Source organism: Carcharhinus amblyrhynchos, chromosome 3 (assembly GCF_965287045.1).
Source record: "Carcharhinus amblyrhynchos chromosome 3, sCarAmb.v2.hapA, whole genome shotgun sequence".
Taxonomy (NCBI): domain Eukaryota; kingdom Metazoa; phylum Chordata; class Chondrichthyes; order Carcharhiniformes; family Carcharhinidae; genus Carcharhinus; species Carcharhinus amblyrhynchos.
In genome coordinates this window covers 122800734-122820478 of record NC_137326.1, presented here as the reverse complement: position 1 = coordinate 122820478, position 19745 = coordinate 122800734, and the positions used below count along the sequence as shown (strand labels likewise).

The following is a 19745-nucleotide window of genomic DNA, read 5'->3' as shown; positions in this document are numbered from 1 at the left end:
GATGCTCCTTCCTCGTCTGCTCCAGCAAACAATGTAAGGCTTCACCGTGTGGACACTTGATAATTAAAGCTGATGGGCCACAACTGCCTGATAATCACTCCCTCACAATTCTTAAAGCAGTAAATACAATAAGTAAATGCTTTAAACAGTTCTACAAAGAACAAAGTGCTTTAAACTTATTTTAAACAGGTTTTTAACAGGTAAAGTCTTAGCTTTCTCTCTGATGCTCCTTCCTCGTCTGCTCCAGCAAACAATGTCTCTTCATTGCAGTGTTAATGTAAGCCTTACTCGTGACTAATAAATAAACTTTAAGATTGCAGAGGGGTAGCTTAAGGTTGAAGAGGTTGGTAATGAGAGTCGATCATTGTCCCCACAATAAGGAGGTGATGACATATTAGTTGGCCTTGAAGCGTAGAAGATGGGGCTGGTTGGCGATATGATCGTTGTCTTTCTGAGGAAAAGGTGATGGAAGATAAAAGGACAGTGACAGCAATAACGCACCAATGACAGTGTTGACAATAATGGAGCAAGGCTGGACAATTGGTAAAGAGTCAGGACTTAACTGGAAAGTAAAGCAAAAGGACATGGGGTGAATCTCACAGAAGAGAAGAGATTGGGATGGGAAGGAAGCAACAGAGTGACACAGTGTTAACCCAGGGTGAAGTTTAAAATTTTAAAATTAGAAGTTTATTTATTAGTGTCACAACTAGGCTTACATTAACACTGCAATTAAGTTACTGTGAAACCCCTTAGTCGCCACGCTCCGTTTCCAGTTCAGGTACAGCGAGGGAGAATTTAGAATGGCCCGTGCACCTAACCAGCACGTCTTTTAGACTTTGGGAGGAAACGGGAGCACCCGGAGGAAAGCTATGCAGACACAAGGAGAGCGTGCAGACGCCACACCGACAGTGACACGAGGCTGGAATCGAACCCGGGTCCCTGGTGCTGTGAGGCAGCAGTGCGAACCACTGTGCTGCCCAAAGTGCAGTGGGTGAGTGAAGAGCTGAAAGGTAGTCAGAGGTCAGTGAGGAGAACAGGCAGCGAATGTGGTTGATGCAGGTTGTCCCATTCCTATAGATGAAGAAATCCTTGGGTGGGGGCGCAACGTTCTATGAGGTGGTTAATTAGGAGCATTCAGCCTTCAGTTTGCCATACTGGGAATGGAAAATCCCACGCACAGTCCTTTCAGAGAATCCTCCTACACAGTCAACACATCTCGGACAGCATTCCAATCAGTGGGAGTGGGAAGAAGGAACCTATGTTTCAGATAGTCGATTTTACTGTGGAACGGGAGATACAGTAAGGCTTGATGTGGGTGAGCCCATTTAGGTGCTGGATGAGTGACAGGGCCTTCAGTTGTTATTTTGGATAGGAGTCTGTATTAGGGCTGGGTGATGATGAATGCCTTCCTGGGATCAGGGGAGTTGAAGGGAAAGTTGAGGGAGTTGCTGAGCAGATTGATAGCAACAATTATATTGTGGCCCAGGACCAAAGGAAAATGATTTACTGGAACACAAATCGGTGCTGAAGATGGAAGACAACCTGTTAGTTGTGGAGGGCGTGTTGGGTGGGGAACAGATTTGGGCCGTGGAATTAGGAGAGAGCAGCACTCAAGGAGGCAGGGGAATGATCTGTGATGGCCTTATGAGTGAAATCCCAAAGCTGTCAAGGCCACAGCAGAAGGTAAGGAGGAACTGGTAGCTTTGCATATGTGGAAAGGGAGCTTGATCGATGCAAGCTGTTACAGGAGAGGGGAATTAAGAGGAGACACTTGCTTTATAGGCTTGGGGAGAAGATCCTGGTTTTGGGGGGGTTGCAGTTGGGTCTGGGGAAGAAAAGATGCACGAGCCATTTTTGGGATTTTCCATTATTGGGACTTGGCAAAGAGAGCTGTCAGGAATGCTTGATTCAAAATTCATTTTTTAAATATAACTTTTCATTTTAGGAAATGTATAATTTTTAAGTTGAAGGTTATTAGGGTAAATGCAGATAAAGTCATGATATCCTATTTAGAAACTGGTAAAATGCAACCCAGAAGTAAATGTGATTCATATAAGCTTGGAGTTTATTACATTTAAAAACTTGAAGCCATGTTGGCTTAAGAGGTACGCAGCTAAATCATGAGATCATAAGCATTACAGCACCATACAGGCCCTTCGGCCCGCAATGAACCTAGCTGAAGACATGGCATCTGCAGTCATTTCAGTGAGGACAGTCCAGAGAGAAGTTTTGATTTCAGAGTTGGACATAAGGAGTTTTCGGAGGATTGAGGAATACTTTTGGGTGTTTTATGAAGTCAACGTAGACAACTGGTTTTTCCCTTTGATTTTGGCATTGGTGAGCATAAGGTGTTTTACTCCAGGTGTGATTCAAGTGTCCCACCAAGAAGCTTTTGTCAAACAAAGTTTGTTTAAGAACGCAGTTAATGCATAATAAAAAAATTAGCATAACTTTTGCCAATTACAAAAAAACCCCATGATTTTGTATAAACCTTAATAGCTAAATATACTGTTCCAAATCAAACAACGCTCACAATCATATATCCCATTCTAGGCTTGGGACAGAAAGCAAGTATGTTCACGTGATGCTAAATCTGCAGCTTTTTAACACCTGCTGTGGATTAGTCCTTTGGATGTTGAATTAAAGCCCTGACTTCCCAGTCCTGGAACCTCCAGCACTCCTTGAATTGGAGAGATAGAGCCACTGCTTGCCTCTAGTTTCTAGCTAGCAAACAACCGACAGCAGGATTTTCACTCCAGAGAGAGACAAGAAACACTGCTTTCAGTCTGCAGTTCAAACAGCTTCTGACAAAACAAAACTTAAACCTTGGATATTTTTTCCCTAGCCAGCACCTGATCTGTCAACCTTGCTCCACCCAACAATTCCAAAGGGGACATAAAACCCCAGGACACTGCTTTAAGTCCTGATTAAAAGTAAACAAAATGTCCATTACATTGCTTCAGCAATAATCAGAGGACACCAGCTCAGATAACATGGCAACAAAAAAAACCGCAGGCCTTCTTGAATAAACTGCAGAGAAACATGAAGAAAATACATTTTTTTAAAGGCACAGTAGTGTCACTCGCTACACGATGAAAAGAGTTCTTGGCAAAGTAAGAAGACAAACTGAATGCATAACCTACATAGTTATAAACCGTATTGTCAAGCTGAGAAATAATACTTTTTTTTGTTTTAAGATAGTAAAGTTTGCTTTGTTTAAATATGTGACAGAGCTCTGTTGGTTAAAACAAGAAGTTTAGATTTCTGTCTTAAGGTCCCTAACTGAATGGTGAGAGAACCATATTAGGTAGAGTATGTGATGCAGAATGTAGGGACCTTCTGGTGAAAGGGAGGAGTTACTGCAGAGGTCTCAGGTTTTAGTCGGAGTCGAGATTTCAATGGATTCCCTCACAGTGATATTCCAGAAGATTTTTTGATTTGATTTCTTATTGTTATATTTATTGGGATACAGTGAAAAGTATTATTTCTTTTGTGCCATACAGACAAAGCATACCATTCGTAGAGTACACGGGGAAGAGGAAAGGAGAGGGTGCAGAATGTGGTGTTACAGTCAGAGGTAGGGTGTAGAGAAAGATCAACTTAGTATAAGGCTGGTCCATTCAAAAGTCTTACAGCATCAGGGAAGAAGCTGTTCTTGAGTTGGTTGGTACGCGCTCTCAGACTTTTGTATCTTTCTCTCGATAGAATAATGTGCAAGAAAATATTTCCAGAGAGCGTAGGATCTTTGCTTATACTGGTTGCTTTCCTGAGGCAGCAGGAAGTGTAGACGGAGTCAATGGATGGGAGGCTAGTTTGAGTGATGCACTGGGCTTCGTTTATTACCCTTTGTTGTTTCTTGCGGTCTTGGGCAGGCAGGTGCCACATCAAGCTGTGATACATCCGCAAAGACTGCTTTGAATGGTGCATCTGTAAAAATTGGTGAGAGTTGTGGAGGACATGCTGAATTTCCTTGGTCCCCTGAGAAAGTAGAGGTGTAGGTGGGCTGTCTTAACTACAGCATTGGTGTGGAGGGACCAGGACAGATCTGGACACCTAGAAACGTGAAGCTATTGACCATTTCACCGTTGATGTAGACAGTGATATATTCTCCACTATGCTTCCTGAAGTCGATGAGATGCAGGGCTTAATCACAAGGGGAGGATCACTTCAGAAAAGGATAGTAGATGATGATTTGTTGGCAGGGCCAGGGAAAGTGAGGCTAGCTGCTGTCAGGGATGTTTCCTGGGTCCAGGGGATAAACACAGTAAGCAATCTCACAACACCAGGTTAAAGTCCAACAGCTTTATTTGGTAGTAAACGCCACTAGCTTTCGGAGCGCTACCTCTTTGTCAGGAGAGTGGGGAGTTCTGATCACATAGAAAGGCACACACAGTTTACAGAATACTGATTAGAATGCGAGTCTTTACACCTAATCAAGTTTTAAAGGTGCAGACAGTGTGAATGGAGATGGCATTAAGCGTAGGTTAAAGAGATGTGTATTGTCTCCAGACAGGACAGTAAGTGAGATGTTGCAAACCCAGGCAAGTCATGGGGGTTACAGATAGTGCGACTTGAGGCCGTCCTCGTGTGCGGAACTTGGCTATCAGTTTCTGCTCAGCGACTCTGCGCTGTCATACGTTGTGAAGGCTGCCTTGGAGAACAGTTACCCGAAGATCAGTGGCCGAATGCCTGTGACCGCTGAAGTGTTCGCCAACAGGAAGGGAACAGTCTTGCCCGGTGATTGAAGAGCAATGTTCATTCATCCGTTGTCGTAGCGTTGTCGATATAGCGACGCTACGACAACGGATGAATGAACATCACTCGACAATCACCAGGCAAGACTGTTCCCTTCCTGTTGGCGAACACTTCAGCGGTCACAAGCATTCGGCCTCTAATCTTCAGGTAAGTGTTCTCCAAGGCGGCCTTCATGACATACAACAGCGTAGAGTCGCTGAACAGAAACTGATAGCCAAGTTCCGCACACACGAGGACGGCCTCAGCTGGGATCTTGGGTTCAGGTCACACTATCTGTAACCCCCATGACTTGCCTGGGCTTGCAACATCTCACTAACTGTCCTGTCTGGAGACAATACACATCTCTTTAACCTATGCTTAATGCTATCTCCACTCACACTGTCTGCACCTTTAAGACTTGATTAGGTGTAAAGACTCGCATTCTAATCAGTATTCTGTGAACTGTGTGTGCCTTTATATGCCCTGTTTGTGATCAGAACTCCCCACTGACCTGACGAAGGAGCAGCGCTCCGAAAGCTAGTGGTGTTTACCACCAAATAAATCTGTTGTGAGACTTCTTATTGTGTTTACCCCAGTCCAACGCCGGCATCTTCACACCCTGGGAATAATGCAGTTGTGAAGATTATTCTTTGGTGATCGGCAATGTGGGCGCAGCAGGAGGAGAGGGAAGATGTGAGCTCATCCGGGGAGAATGCTTGGAGCAGTTGGAGAAGAATATCGAAGGAGGTGTGGGATGCAAAAAAGGGTACGGGACCCCAGTGGCGAGGAGAGGAGCCAGGAGTCGGCTGTAAGTGAAATGGGGAGTTGAGAGGTAGCATGTTCTTTTGACAGGCAGAAATAATGTGTTAATAAGTTTAAAAAAAACGACAGAAAAGATAGAAATGTAATGACAGATTTATAGAATTGACATGGTCATGTAGTCTCCGGTTTGAAAACTAATATCCTGGGGATTAATGCAAGATAAAGGGCTTTATTTTCACTTGCAAATCCCAGACGAAAGATGATCGTAATGATCTGAATTTTTTTGTTTCCTTGGACACAGTGATTCACAGAGGTGTGCAGTTCATCGCAGATGTACCCCTGAAATAGCAGTGTTGTGCATAATTTATTTATTTTATTAGTGTCACACTAATTGAATTGACATTGACACTGCAATGAAGTTACTGTGAAAACTCCCAAATTGCCACACTCAGGCGCCTGTTCAGGTACACAGAGGGAGAATTCAGCATGGACAATGCATCTAACCAGCATGTATTTTGGACCTTGGGAGGAAACAGGAGCACCTGAAGGAAACCCACGTAGACACGGGGAGAACCTGCAGACTCTGCGCACACAGTGACCCAAGCTGGGAATCAAACCCAGGTACCTGGAGCTATGAGGCAGCAGTGCTAACCACTGTGTCACTGGATTTAATGCGGAAACCTTGCAAATTTCCTGTCCTTTGACACAATGAAGCCAAGTCCCATTCACTCGTGTCTGTCTTTCACATCATTAATATCAATATCAACATACTTAGCTAAAATAACAGTGAACAGAGAACATAAAAGTGCTGCTCAACGCAGATATTAAATAATTGGTAAAAGCTGACATTGATATTTTATCCACCAGGTGGCAGCAAAGCTTCTTTCATTTGTTTTATTATAATTCACTTAATGAGCAGATTTATTGCTTTGAATGATTGTGGTGAACCAGTCGTATTTTTGCAAGAGCTGCTGCAAATGCTTAGCAATTATTTTGTTTTAACTAACTTCTCTTTCAGAACATGAAAATGAGGAGCAGGAGTAGCATATTTGGCCCTTTGAGTGTACTCTACCGTACAGCGATGTCAACTCCCTGACTTCCTGTACACAAGTCCATGTCCCACACTATCTCCAAATCCTTAATTCCCTTAGAATCCAATAAATAACTGATTTCTCTCCTGAATGTACTGGGGAGGTGTTGCTGTAGGTGGTTTGTGGGGGGGAACGGGGGACGGAAGGGGCGTGGGGGGGTTGGAGGAGACCCAGGTTTGATTCCTGGCTCAGGTCACTGTCTGTGTCGAGACTGCACATTCTCCCCGTGTCTGCGTGGGTTTCCTCCGGGTGCTCCGATTTCCTCCCACAGTCTGAAAGATGTGCTGGTTAGGTGCCTTGGCCATGCCAAATTCTCCCTCAGTGTACCCGAACAGGCACCCGAGTGTGGTGACTCAGGGATTTTCGCAGTAACTTCATTGTAGTGTTAATGTAAGCCTACCTACGACACTAATAAACTTAAATGAGTGCTTTTATATTCAAGCTGTACTGAAATTGATATCGACAAAAGCACTTGATAAGGTGCTGCACAAAAGGTTAGGAAGCAAGACAAGGGGTCATGGAGTTGGGGCTAATACGGTGACATGGTTAGAGGATTAGTTAACAGACAACAAGTAGAGTGTGAGCATAAAACAAGGTTTTTTTGGGTTAGCAGGCTGTGATGAGTGCAGGGCCATAAGGGTCAGTGCTAGAGCCTCAGCTATTAACAATCTATATTAATGACTTGGACAAAGAGACAGAGGATAATGAGGCTAAGTGTGTTGCTATTAAGCTAGGAGGAAAAGTGAGCTGTGGGGAGGCCACAAAGAGATAAAGAGTGAGAGTGGGCAACAAGGTGGCAGGCGGGATGATGCAGGGGAGTACAAAGTTATTCACTTTGGTCAAAAGAATAGAAAAACAGAATACTTTTTAAAAGGTGAGAAACTAAGTGTAAGATGTTCAAAGAAACTTGGATGTGCTCATACGAGAAGGCAGAAAGTTAACATGCAGGTGTAGCAAGCAATTAGGAAGGCAAATGGCATGTTGGCCTTTACTGCAATGGGATTGGAGCACAGGAATGAAGAAGATTTGTACAGTGCTTTGTTGAGATCACATCTTAGAGTCATAGAATCCCCACAGTGCAGAGGGAGTCCGTCGAGGATGCACCGACCACAATCCCAGCCAGGCTGTATCCCTGTAACCCCACTAATGTACCCTGCTGATCCCCAGACACAAAAGGTCAATTTAACATGGCCAATCCACCGAGCCCGCACATCTTTGGACTGTGGGAGGAAACCAGAGCGCCCGGAGGAAGCCCACGGCGAGAATGTGCAAACCGCGCACAGTCACCCAAACCCGGAATTGAACCTGGGTCCTTGGCGCTGTGAGGCACCAGTGCTAACCACTGGGCCGTCCCTGGAATGGATTTGTGCCGTTTTGGTCTCCAGATTTACGGAAGGATAGACTTGTATTGGAGGCCGTACAGCAAAGGTTCACAGACTTGGGATGAGAGAGTTGTCCTATGCTGAGAGACTGAATAAATGGAGCTGGTTTTCTATGAGGTTTAGAAGAATGAGAGTTTGTCCCAGTGAAATCTTGGAAACTCTGAAGGAGCCTGATAAGGTGAATGGTGAGAGATTGTTTCCATTGATCAGGGATCTAAAACACGGGGGCACAGTCTCTGGATGAGGGCTGATCGTTTAGGATTGAGGTGAGGGGAAATATCTTCACTCAAAGGGTTGTGAATCAACAAAGAACAGTACAGCACAGGAGCAGGCCCTTCAGCCCACCAACCCTGATCATGTTGTCCTAGCGAGATCAACCTGTTATATCCCTCTGTTCCCCGTTTGTTCATATGCCTATCAATGTGGCTAATGTAACTGCCTCAACCACCCCACTTGGCAGTTCATTTCAGGCCCCCACTACCCTCTGTGTAAAAAAAAATCCCCCCGCCCATCTCCACTGAACCTTTCCCCACTTACCTTGAACTTGTGCCCCCTTGTAGTTGTCATTTCTGCCCTGAGAAAAAGCTTTCAACTGTTCACCCTACCTATACCACTCATAATTTTATAAACCTCTATTAGGTCAACCCTCAGCCTCCATATTTCCAGGGGGAACAATTCCAGTTTATTCAATCTCTACTTATAGCTAATACCCTCCAGACCAGGTAACATCCTGGTAAACCTTTTCTGTACTCCCTCCAAAGTCTCCATGTCCTTCTGGTAGTGTGGTGACCAGAATTGGACACAGTATTCCAAATGTGGCCTAACCAATGTTTTATACAACAGTAACATAATTTGCCAACTTTTATACTCGATGCCCCGTCCGAAGAAGGCAAGCAGGCCATATGCTTTCTTCACCACCTTTTCCACCTGTGCTGTCACTTTTAAGGGTCTGTGGACCTGTACTCCCAGATCTCTGTGTGTCTACGCTCCTAATGGTTCTGCCATTTGTTTTATAGCTCCCACCTGAATTGGATCTACCAAAATGCATCACCACACAGATTAAATTCCATCTGCCACTCCTCCGCCCAATTTTCCAGGTATATCCTGCTATATTACCTGACAATCTTCATCACTATCCGCAACTCCATCAATCTTAGTATCATCCGCAAACTTGCTAATCAGACCAGCTATATTTTGTTCCATGTCATAATATTACCAACAGCCGAGGTCCCAGCACTGATCCCTGCAGAACACCACTAGTTACAGACCTCCATTCGGAAAAACACCCTTCCACCGCTACCCTCTGTTCTCTATGGCCAAGCCAGTTCTGAATCCATCTAGCTACTTCACCCCCTGATCCTGTGAGATTTAATCTTTTACATTCTCTAGCCCAGAGGGCTGTGGCTGATCCATTATTGAATCTGTTTAAGACTGGGGTAGACAGATTTTTGGCCACCCCAAGAATTAAGGGAAATGGGGTTGAAATCCAAGGTCCGCCATGATCGTATCGAATGGTGAAGCGGGCTCGCTGGGCCATGTGGTCTATTCCTGCCTCTGTTTCTTGTGTTCTTGATTAAGCACAAAAAGTAGTCTCACAACACCAGGTTAAAGTCCAACAGGTTAATTTGGTAGCAGAAATTTTCGGAGCAGGCTGGTGTTGTGAGACTACCTATTATGCCTACCCCAGTCCAACGCCGGCAACTCCACATCATGGTTTCTTGATTAAGAGTTGTGAGAGGATAGAATGGAGCGCAAGCCTAATAATAACATGCTATTCTTTGAGACAGCACGTTGAAATAAGCTGGACATCTGGTTACAGGCTGTACAGAAACATACAGTGGCAGGAATTGCTTTCCTGGAAGATGGTACCAGGGTTGTAATTAAGACCCAAAGCCTTTGTTTGTTGCACTGAGCTACAGATTTCATTTCGGATCTTCTTTTAACCTCCGATGTTGCGTCTCCTCCTATGCCTGAATTGGCTTTTCCCAATTTCCGATCGGTTGGGGAACAAAGCTAGCTGTGACTGAAGATTGAACACTGGACTGAGAGGGGGACAGCTGCGTAATTCTGGATTGTGAATGTACCAATTGTACATTTGTGCCTCTTGCGTGAATTAATGCTGTTGTATCCCGGGACACTGTGGGAAGCTAGGGAAGAAGTAGCAGGGCCCTAGCAGGGATACTTAGAACAAAGATAGAGCAAAGAAAATTACAGCACTGGAACAGGCCCTTCGGCCCTCCAAGCCTGCTCCGACCATGCTGCTCGACTGAACTAAAACCCTCTACCTTTCCGGAGACAATATCCCTCTATTCCCATCCTATTCATGTATTTGTCAAGACACCCCTTTGAAGTCACTATCTGCTCCCACTACCTTCCCTGGCAGTGAACTTTAGGCACCCACCACCCTCTGTCTTAAAAAAAAAACTTGCCTTGTACACCTTCTTTAAACCTTGCCCCTCGCACCTTAAACCTATGCCCCCTAGTAACTGACCCTTCCACCCTGGGAAAAAAGGCTTCTGACTACCCACTCTGTCCGTGCCCCTCGTAATCTTGTAGACTTCTATCAGATTTCCCTTCAACCCCCGTCATTCCAGTGAAAAAAACTTGTATCATCGACAGCCATGGGTGAGGTGTCAGAGGACTGGAGGGAGGCAAATGTTATGCTTTTACTGAGGAAAGGTGGCAGGGCAAAGCCAGGGAACTACAGGCCAGTGGACCTAACATCATTGCTGGGTAGGTTACTGGAGAGGATTCTGAGAGACAGGATCTAGAGTTCTTGTATTAGTGCCACAAGTAGGCTTACACAAACACTGTAATGAAGTTACTGTGAAAATCCTAGTTGCCACACCCCGGCACCTGTTTGGGTACACTGAGGGAGAAATTAGCATGGCCAATGCACTTAACCAACACGTCTTTCAGACGTGCATTGGGAAAGGCAAGGACTGATGAGAGATAGTCAGCGTGGCTTTCTGAGTGGGAAATTGTGTCTTACAAATTTGATGGAGTTTTTTGAAGGGTTGACCAAGAAAATAGATGAGGTCAGTGCGGTAGACATTGCCTACATGGACTTTAGCAAGGCCTTCGACAAGGTACTGTGTGGCAGACTGGTCAGTAAGGTTAGATCACACAGGATCCAGGGAGAACTAGCCAATTGGATGTAAAATTGGCTTGCCAGTAGGAGACAGAGGGTAGAAGCTTGTTTTTTAGGCTGGAGGCTTGTGACCAGCAGTGTACTGCAGGGATCGATGCTGGGTCCACTGTTGTTTGTCATTTATACAAACAATTTGTTTAAGTTTATTCATTAGTGTTACAAGTAGGCTGACATTAACACTGCAAGTGAAAAGCCCTGTGTTGCCAGGAAGTTACAGTGAAAATCCCTGTGTTGTCACACTCCAGTGCCTGGTTGGGTACACTAAGGAAGAGTTTAGCATAACTAATGCACCTAACCAGCGCGTCTTTTGGACTGTGGGAGGAAACCAGATCACCCAGAGGAAATACACGCAGACACAGGGAGAACGTGCAGTCTCTGCACAGATGGTGATCCAAGCTGGGAATGGATGAGAATATAGGAGGCATGGTTAGTAAGTTTGCGGATGAGACCAAAATTGATGGTGTAGAGGACAGAGAAGAATGTTATCTGAAACTACAATGGGATCTTGAACAAATCCTTGGCCAGCGGGCCAAGAGATGGCACATGGAGTTTAATTCAGGTAAATGTGAGGTGTTGCATTTTGGTAAGACAAACCAGGGCAGCAAATACACAGTTAATGGTAGTGCCCTGGGGAGTGTTGTTGAACAGAGAGACCTAGAGGTACAGGTACATAGTTGCTTGAAAGTGGCATCAGAGGTAGACAGAGTGGTGAAGAAGGCATTTGGCATACTTGCTTTCATTGGTCAGAGCATTGGGTGCAGGAGTTGGGACATAATGTTGCAAGACATTGGTAAGGACGCATTTGAGTATTGCATACAACTGTGGGTATCCTGCAACTAGAAGGTTTAAATTATAAGGATAGGCTGTGACTTTTTTTACCTGGAGTGTAGGAGAATGAGGGGGTGCCATGATAGAAGTTTATAAAATTATGAGGTGCACAGATAAGGTACATAGCCAAGGTCTGAAGAGCCAAGGAATCTGAAGAGAAACTTCTTCACACAGAGAGTGATGCGTTTATAGAATGAGTTGCCAGAGGAGATGGTAGAGACGGGTTCAGTTACAGCATTTAAAATACACTTGCAAAGGTTCATGGATGGGAAAGGTTTGAGGGATATGGGCCAAATGCAGGCAAATGCAACTGGCTCAGTTTAGGAAACCTGGTCGTCATGGAGAGTTGGGCTGAAGGGCCTGTTTCCCTGCTGTATATCCCTCTGTCTCTATGACCCTGTCTAAAGAAAAGAAACATTAACGCCACGATGCTGTGTGCAGACACTAATATGTCACCCTAATGCCTGCGAGAACTTTCGAACCAGTTCCTTTTTAAAAAAAAACTTTTCATTCATTATTAGGTAATAACTATTTTGGAATTCAATTTGCTCAGAAACCAGCTCCAATGGACCAAAGAAAGGAGGCTCTGTGTCACCTCAGCAAGAGACCAAATCCTGAGTAATTCATCCAGCTTATCCACCCAGCAAAGAATACCCAACTTTAGTAGGTAGAGAGATGGGGCAAACGCAGCACTAAACTAGGATGTCTGCTGTGGAACAGGGCGCTACGTTTTTAAAATTCATTTGTGGGACATGGACAACACTGGCTGACCAGCATTTATTACCCATCCCTAGTTGCCCAAGGGCAGTTCAGAGTCAGCCATGTTGCTGTGGCTCTGGAGTCACATGTAGGCCAGACCAGGTAAAGGATGGCAGATTTCCTTCCCTAAAGGACGTTAGTGAACCAGATGGGTTTTTCCGACAGTCGACAATGGTTTCATCGTCAGTGGTAGATTCTTAATTCCAGATATTTTTTAATGAATTCAAATTCAGCCATCTGCCGTGGCAGAATTTGAACCCGTGTCCCCAGAATGTTAGCTGAGTCTCTGGATTAATAGTCTAGTGATAATACCATTAGGCCATCGCCTCCCCTACTCTGTGGTCCAAATGCTTCTTGTCATTTTCCAGCCACCACCTAAATTGGACTTTCTCTCAAGCTGAACAACGAACAGTATGGCACAGGCCCGTCGGCCCTCCAAGCCTGTGCCAATCATGTTGTCTTATCCAGACCAAGCGTCTGTATCCCTCTATTTCCCATCCGTTCATATGTCTATCCAGGTAAGTCTTAAATGTGGCTAACTTGTCTGCCTCGACCACCTCACTTGGCAGTGCATTCCAGGCCCCCACCACCCTCTGTGTGGAAAAAAAAAACTACCCCCACACGTCTTTACTGAATCTCTCTCCCCTTACCTTGAACTTGTGCCTCCCTTGTAACTTCTGCCCTGGGTAAAAGCTTCCAACTGTTCACCCTATCTATACCCCTCATCATTTTATAAACCTCTATCAGCTCGTCCCTCAGCTTCTGTCTTTCCAGGGAGAACAATCCCAGTTTATTCAATCCCTCCTCATAGCTAATATCCTCCATACCAGGCAACCTTTTCTGTACCCTCTCCAAAGCATGAATTAAACATGGTTATATTTCTTCACTCATTATTTTTTCCTCAGGAGTTTATTTTGATCGATTCCCCTGAAATGTAAAATCAATTGAGAGAACACAGCTTTAACTGCAGATTTGTTTGTTGACTCGACTGAAAAGTAACTCTGCATAACAGGAGGATGCGTTTTTAAATGGTTTGAAAACTGCGTGGCTTTTTAAATTTGAGATGTGCTGGTGGGAGTTTTTAATTATTGGTCCCGATCGCCTGTTTCCAGCGTGCTTCCCACTGAAGGACAGTGGCCTGATCGCTTGCGGATTCATTGCACACAGTAATGAGAGTATTGTATAACCCCTGCAGTAGAGGCATCTTCCTGCCAGTGCAGCTGAGCGCGAGTCTTTACACCATCACCCTGCAGGGGCCACACACCTTGATGCAAAAGAGCCTCAGATGCGGGGTTTTTTCTTTTGGCCTCCCCTTTCCTTCGAAGACTTGAGCCGCAAAGCAGTTTTTTTTTTATTTGTTAGCAATTAAATAATTCAGCTTCCTGCATCAGTTTGATTCAGGTCCTGATCGAGTATTGAAACAGTGCGACACAGCCAGCAGGAATCTACCCATCCTTGCAGTGATTTGGGAGGAAGTTAATGCAGTAGCTTTTTGCTGTCACTAGGTGATGGTCTCTCTGAGTATGCAGTTGTTGTGCTCAAAAACAACACGGATCCAGCATTGTTTTTCTATGCAGCAGTTACTTCCCCGCAGCACCGCCCCCCCCCCCCCCCCCCCCCACCCCCCAACTCCTCCACCTTCCCACACGCACACACACACACAGATGCACACATACACACATACTGACACACACACACACATACATATACACGCACACACACACACAGACACACATACACAAGCACACTTACACACATACTGGCGCACACACACATACATATACATGCATTGACACACACACATGCACATACACACACACATACATATACATGCATTGACACACACACATGCACATACACACACACACACACCTCAATACCATTGCTGTACTTGTAAAGAATGCACGCTGAGCGCAAAAGTTATTTCCAAATCTGAAACCCCCCCGGTATGTGTTCGTGATCCTGTTTCTTCCCCTGGATGTCCCAGTGCCACATTGTAATTCAGGCAGTGGAATAGACTGCAGTAATGTTCTCTAATGTTCCCTTTCTGCTCTCCTGCTAAGTGCTTGGCACAGAAGCTGCGAGTACTGTTAAGTATAGGCACTCGTTGCACAGGCCCATTTCCTACCACTCTAAGACACCATTTAGTAGCACTCCCCATGTACCATTCTAGTTTGCTGAACATTGTTTAGCTTATCGCATTGCAGAATGTCAACACTGGGAACAAAACTGCACTGATGGGTGTAATGTGTTAATACTGAGTATTCTTGGGAGGAAGGATAGTACTCTTCAGGGACGGTGTAAAATTATTTCTCCTTAAACCCAAAAACATACATTAACCCCCGACAGAGAAGGATACAGTAATGTGCAGCTTTTAAGTTCTTATATTAGCAATCTCCATATTTATGGCCAAAACTGCACAATGGCACAGTTTCCATGGACTAGCATTCAGGAGCCCAGACTCCGATGTCTGTGTTGCTGAATTTGTTGCTCTATTATCCCAGTGGCAAACTCATAGCCCCAACTGTTTTTTATGGACCTTTGATTGTGCCTTCCAAATCACTGAACAGTATTTATCAGCATAAACGTCAAGAGATTGCTGAGGAATCCTAGTGTTGATGCCGGCGTGGGACTGGGGTAAACACAGAAGTCTCATACCAGGTTGAAGTCCAACCAATTTATTTGATAGGAAACCCCCAAGCTTTCGGGGTTTGCCCCTTCGTCAGGTGACTGAAAAACGGTGATTGACGAAGGGGCAAACCCCTAAAGCTTGTGGGTTCACTATCGAATAAACTGGTTGGACTTTAACCTGATGTTGTGAGATTTCATACTGTGAATCCTAGTATAGCAGCGTTAAAATGGTCCCACTGTAAGAGCAGTTTAACTATATTATACTGGGTGGTGGGAATGGTTTTGTTAACTACAAAATGAGGTTAAAATATATTTAGCAAAACGAGATTAAGGCCACCAGAGCTTGAAGGGTTGTGAGAAAAGGGCGCATATCTGTGGCTTGTATTCTGTGGGTGTAAGATATAGAGGAGCAATCTAATCAAGTGCCGAAACCGTGTTGAGTGTTCATGACAGTGCGATCTTACGGTCCCACCAATGGCTGAGGGGTACATTCAATGGGAAACCCCCGTTGACAGTGGCGGGACCATGACCGCTGCCAACTATGCAATGGGATTGGAGGAAAATCCTGCTCCAAGGTGTTTAACGTGAGTTTAAGTTAGTGTCACAAGTAGGCTTACATTAACACTGTGACGAAATTACTGTGAAAACCCCCCTGTCGCCACCATCTGGTGCCTGTTTGGGTTACACTGAGGGAAAATTTAGCACAGCCAACGCGCCTAACCAGCACATCCTTCGGACTGTGGGAGGAAACCGGAGCACCCGGAGGAAACCCACACGGACACGGGGAGAAGGTGCAGACCCCATTCAGACAGTCACCCAAGCCAGGAATTGATCCCGGGTCCCTGACGCTGTGAGAGAGCTGTGCTAACCACTGTGCCGCCCCAAATTTGATAGGGCAGAGTCAGAGAAACATAAGAAATAGGAGCAGGAGTAGGCCATCTGGCCCTTCGAGCCTGCCCCGCCATTCAATAAGATCATGGCTGATCTGTCGCTGCTCAGTTCCACTTTCCCGCCCTCTCCCCATAACCCTTAATCCCCTCTCTTATCAAAAAACCCATCAACCCGCGTCTTAAAAATATTTAGCGAGGCAGCCTCCACCACTTCAACGGGCAGAGAATTCCAGAGATTCACCACCCTTTGAGTGAAGAAGTTCCTCCTCAACTCCGTTCTAAACCGCCTCCCCTTTATCTTGAGGCTGTGCCCCCTAGTCCTACTGTCTTTTTTGAGCGGGAAGAGTCTCTCCACCTCTATCCTATCCATCCCATTCATCATCTTATCCATCCCATTCATCATCAAGGTTGTTTTCCCCTCACAGGGTAATCCACAACCTTAAAATTAGATCCGAGATATTTAGGGGTGAAATCAGGAGGGCTAGTATCGACCTGAAACTAATTTCCCCAAAGAGCTGTGAGTGTTGGGGGTCAGTTAGCTAGATTGAGATTGACAGGTTTCTGTGAGACAAGGAGCATGCATCTTCCTCAATCCAGTTAATTAGCTGGATGGCCTATTTCTGTATTTGGAATTTATTTAATTAGAATAAATGAAAATACTCTATCTCTAAAAAACATACAGCCTCAGCGTTCGTCCCATCAGCATTTTATGGTCTTAGGACTGGAAAATTAGCAAAATGATTTTTTTGAAACAAAAGTGGTGATGTACCCTTGTTTGTTTAGCACAGTGAATTATTTAAGATGTACTGTTACGGATTAGTTTACTATTATTTTGGTAAAATCCTCACTATGTACCGGAACAACAGACACATAAACGCTTTCTCCTTTCTGCTTGGTGTTAACAGATCATTAGCACACCACAGCGACTTAGCAACTCTGGGAGTGTCCTGATTGGAAGTCCATACACGCCCACGTCAGCTATGGTAACTCAGAGTCACGTAACAGATCCGTCCTCCTGGGTCGCAGGGTAAGCTGCAGCCTTTTCTTTGAAACTACCTTCCAACTTAAGGAGCAAAATTGAAAGAACATCTGTTTAAAATTTAATGTGCAGCCAAACAAAACTCTTCGAAACAAGCTTACAATCAGAAGTTGAATTTTGGCCGATGATGTGGATTTAATTGTTGGATGTGAAAGATATATTATTTCATTTAAGATGGCAACGTGATGTCTGATCTGCTTGGCTAAAGTACCCTGGTATTAAACCAGATGCTGTTACTCAAGGGGTGGTGGACATGAGGGTAGCTCACTACAGGTCAGAGGTCAGGCGTGCCGCTGGTCAGAGGTCAGACGTGCTGCTGGTCAGAGGGGCAGGCATGCCGCAGGTCAGAGGTCAGACGTGCCGCTGGTCAGAGGTCAGGCGTGCCGCAGGTCAGAGGGGCAGGCGTGCCGCAGGTGAGGGGGGAAGTCATTGGATGAAGGGAAATGCCTGGTGTTTATTTATTAACCTTGTGCAGACACACTGGCATTAACTCAAGGTTGAACTCCTTTGAAAAATTATTTAATTACTATGACAGCGGGTGCTAATTTTATTGAACCTAAGTGTGGCCCTTGGTGGTTTTGCAAAATTGGCAATGTGCACTTTATAAACTGAGCTGTTTCGCGCCTGTCTGCTACCACCCTATCCAGCGATCTGCCTACTAACAACAAATGCTCCAGGGCTATGTTATCCAGTATAAACTACTGACCTGCCACTTGACAGTTTCAGCTATTTGGCTGTTTTTAGAAGAAAAAGTCTTGCGTATGCAGGTATCAGTAATTTATACACATAACAAGCACCTTGCACCGTGTTTAGTGTTACCTGTCCAAACAACCATCCTTATCTGGTCAACACAAAGCGTCTGGTCACGTCTCACAGGACAGTACCTGTTTCAGCCTCCTCTGGCCTCAAGTTTAACTCATGTTGACCAAAATTCCCAGCATGCTTGACTGCAGCCCTTAAACATTCTCGCTGCCCTGACGAAGGATTGTCCAGACTCGAAACATTGGCTCTGTTCTCCCTCCACAGATGCTGTCAGACCTGCTGACGCTTTCCAGCATTTTCTGTTTTTGTTTCAGATTCCAGCATCTGCAATAATTTGCTTTTACCTCTCATCTTTCAGTATTCAAGGAAGTAAAGTAGTCATAATGATCAAAACACACACTCACATTTTGCTGTACTGTTTTACCAACAAATGAGGCAGACCATTAAAGTATGCTGTGTGGATAAGAGTATCAAAATCATATCCTCAGCAACTGACTCACTTTAAAAAGATATATACTAATCGAAAATGAAACAATATGTTGTGACAGTGAGATGAGTGAGTTGTGAGATTATTGTTTCCTCTTCCTGCACCAAGCAGACTTTCATCTGTTTCCATTGCTGGCTTTTCCTCGAACAGGTTACTGGTCTGTTGCCGGAGACTTATATAGTTGGAAGTATGCTGGCCCACGTCAAGCATGGCTGAGCAGATGTCTCTCCTGCTTGCCGTCTGCCATCGATGCGTTGGAAGGATTTTGCAGGTTGATACTCAACCTTGGCCATCAAGTCCTCAGGTGGAACTCGAACTCTGAACTTCTGGCTCAGAGGCAGGGATGCTATTCACTGCGTCACAGGCCTTCCGCAGGCGAGAGGAGTGTCCTCCCTGGGAAGATTGAGCAGTAGGGATCAATAATCTCTGGAGTTTAGATGGATGAGAGTTAATCTCAGTGAAACATCGAAGATTGTCTGAGGGTGGGCAGGGTTGGTGCTGAGAAGCTGTTTCCCCAGGATAGAGAGTCTAGGAAAACAAGTGACCATTTCAAACTAAGATGAAGAGAAATATCTTCACTCAGAGGCTTATGATTTTTTAGAATTCTCCACACTAAGGTCAGTGGATGCTTAATTGTTGATTATATTCAAGGATGAGATTGATAGAGTTTTGGACACTAAGGGAATCAATGAATATGGAGGTGGTGCAGGTAGGTGGAATTGAGGTAGGAGAGGGCCATGAACTTATTGAATGACAGAGTGGGTTAGAAGGACTGAGTGGCCTGTCCCTGTTCCTTGCTCTTATATCCTCACTGGAAGAGGTTTATATGGAGCATAAATAGTAGTGTTGATGAGTTGGTCTGAATGACTTATGTTGTAATATACTCTGTAGCCGCATCTGGATTCCCATCAGCCCTGGGTCGCAGTTCCAGCATCCTGTCTGTACTGTGGGATAAATTTTAGAGTTGTTCTAAGTTGCACAGCTGTTGTGGGTTTGGCAGCAGGAGTACTGTAGCATTTTCCAAGGTCCTGTCCAACATGCAAACATTGTAAGATGAAGGTTCTAATTCTCGGCTGCAGAAAGGATATCTTAAGAAAGGAATCCCAAGCTGCCTCATCTTGGGGGCACAAAGCCAGGATATAGTCAAGGGCACTGCTGCTGTTATCAGGAACCTGGATTTCCAGCTAGTGCAGAAATGGAGATGTGATAATGGTGTTCACAATTCTTCT

The 19745-nt window shown here is 44.9% G+C and overlaps 1 protein-coding gene across 9 annotated transcripts in view; it reads left to right on the top strand.

The window, feature by feature from the left end:
• The window catches only part of LOC145341093 (transcription factor Dp-2-like), a 194597-nt gene that overhangs the window by 127067 nt on the left and 47785 nt on the right, over positions 1–19745 (top strand). For all 9 annotated transcript variants that reach the window (XM_080185934.1, XM_080185936.1, XM_080185935.1 and 6 more), the window contains one exon: positions 17134–17255. In XM_080185934.1, the coding sequence (XP_080042060.1) occupies positions 17134–17255 (122 nt within the window). The remainder of the gene's footprint in view (positions 1–17133; positions 17256–19745) is intronic.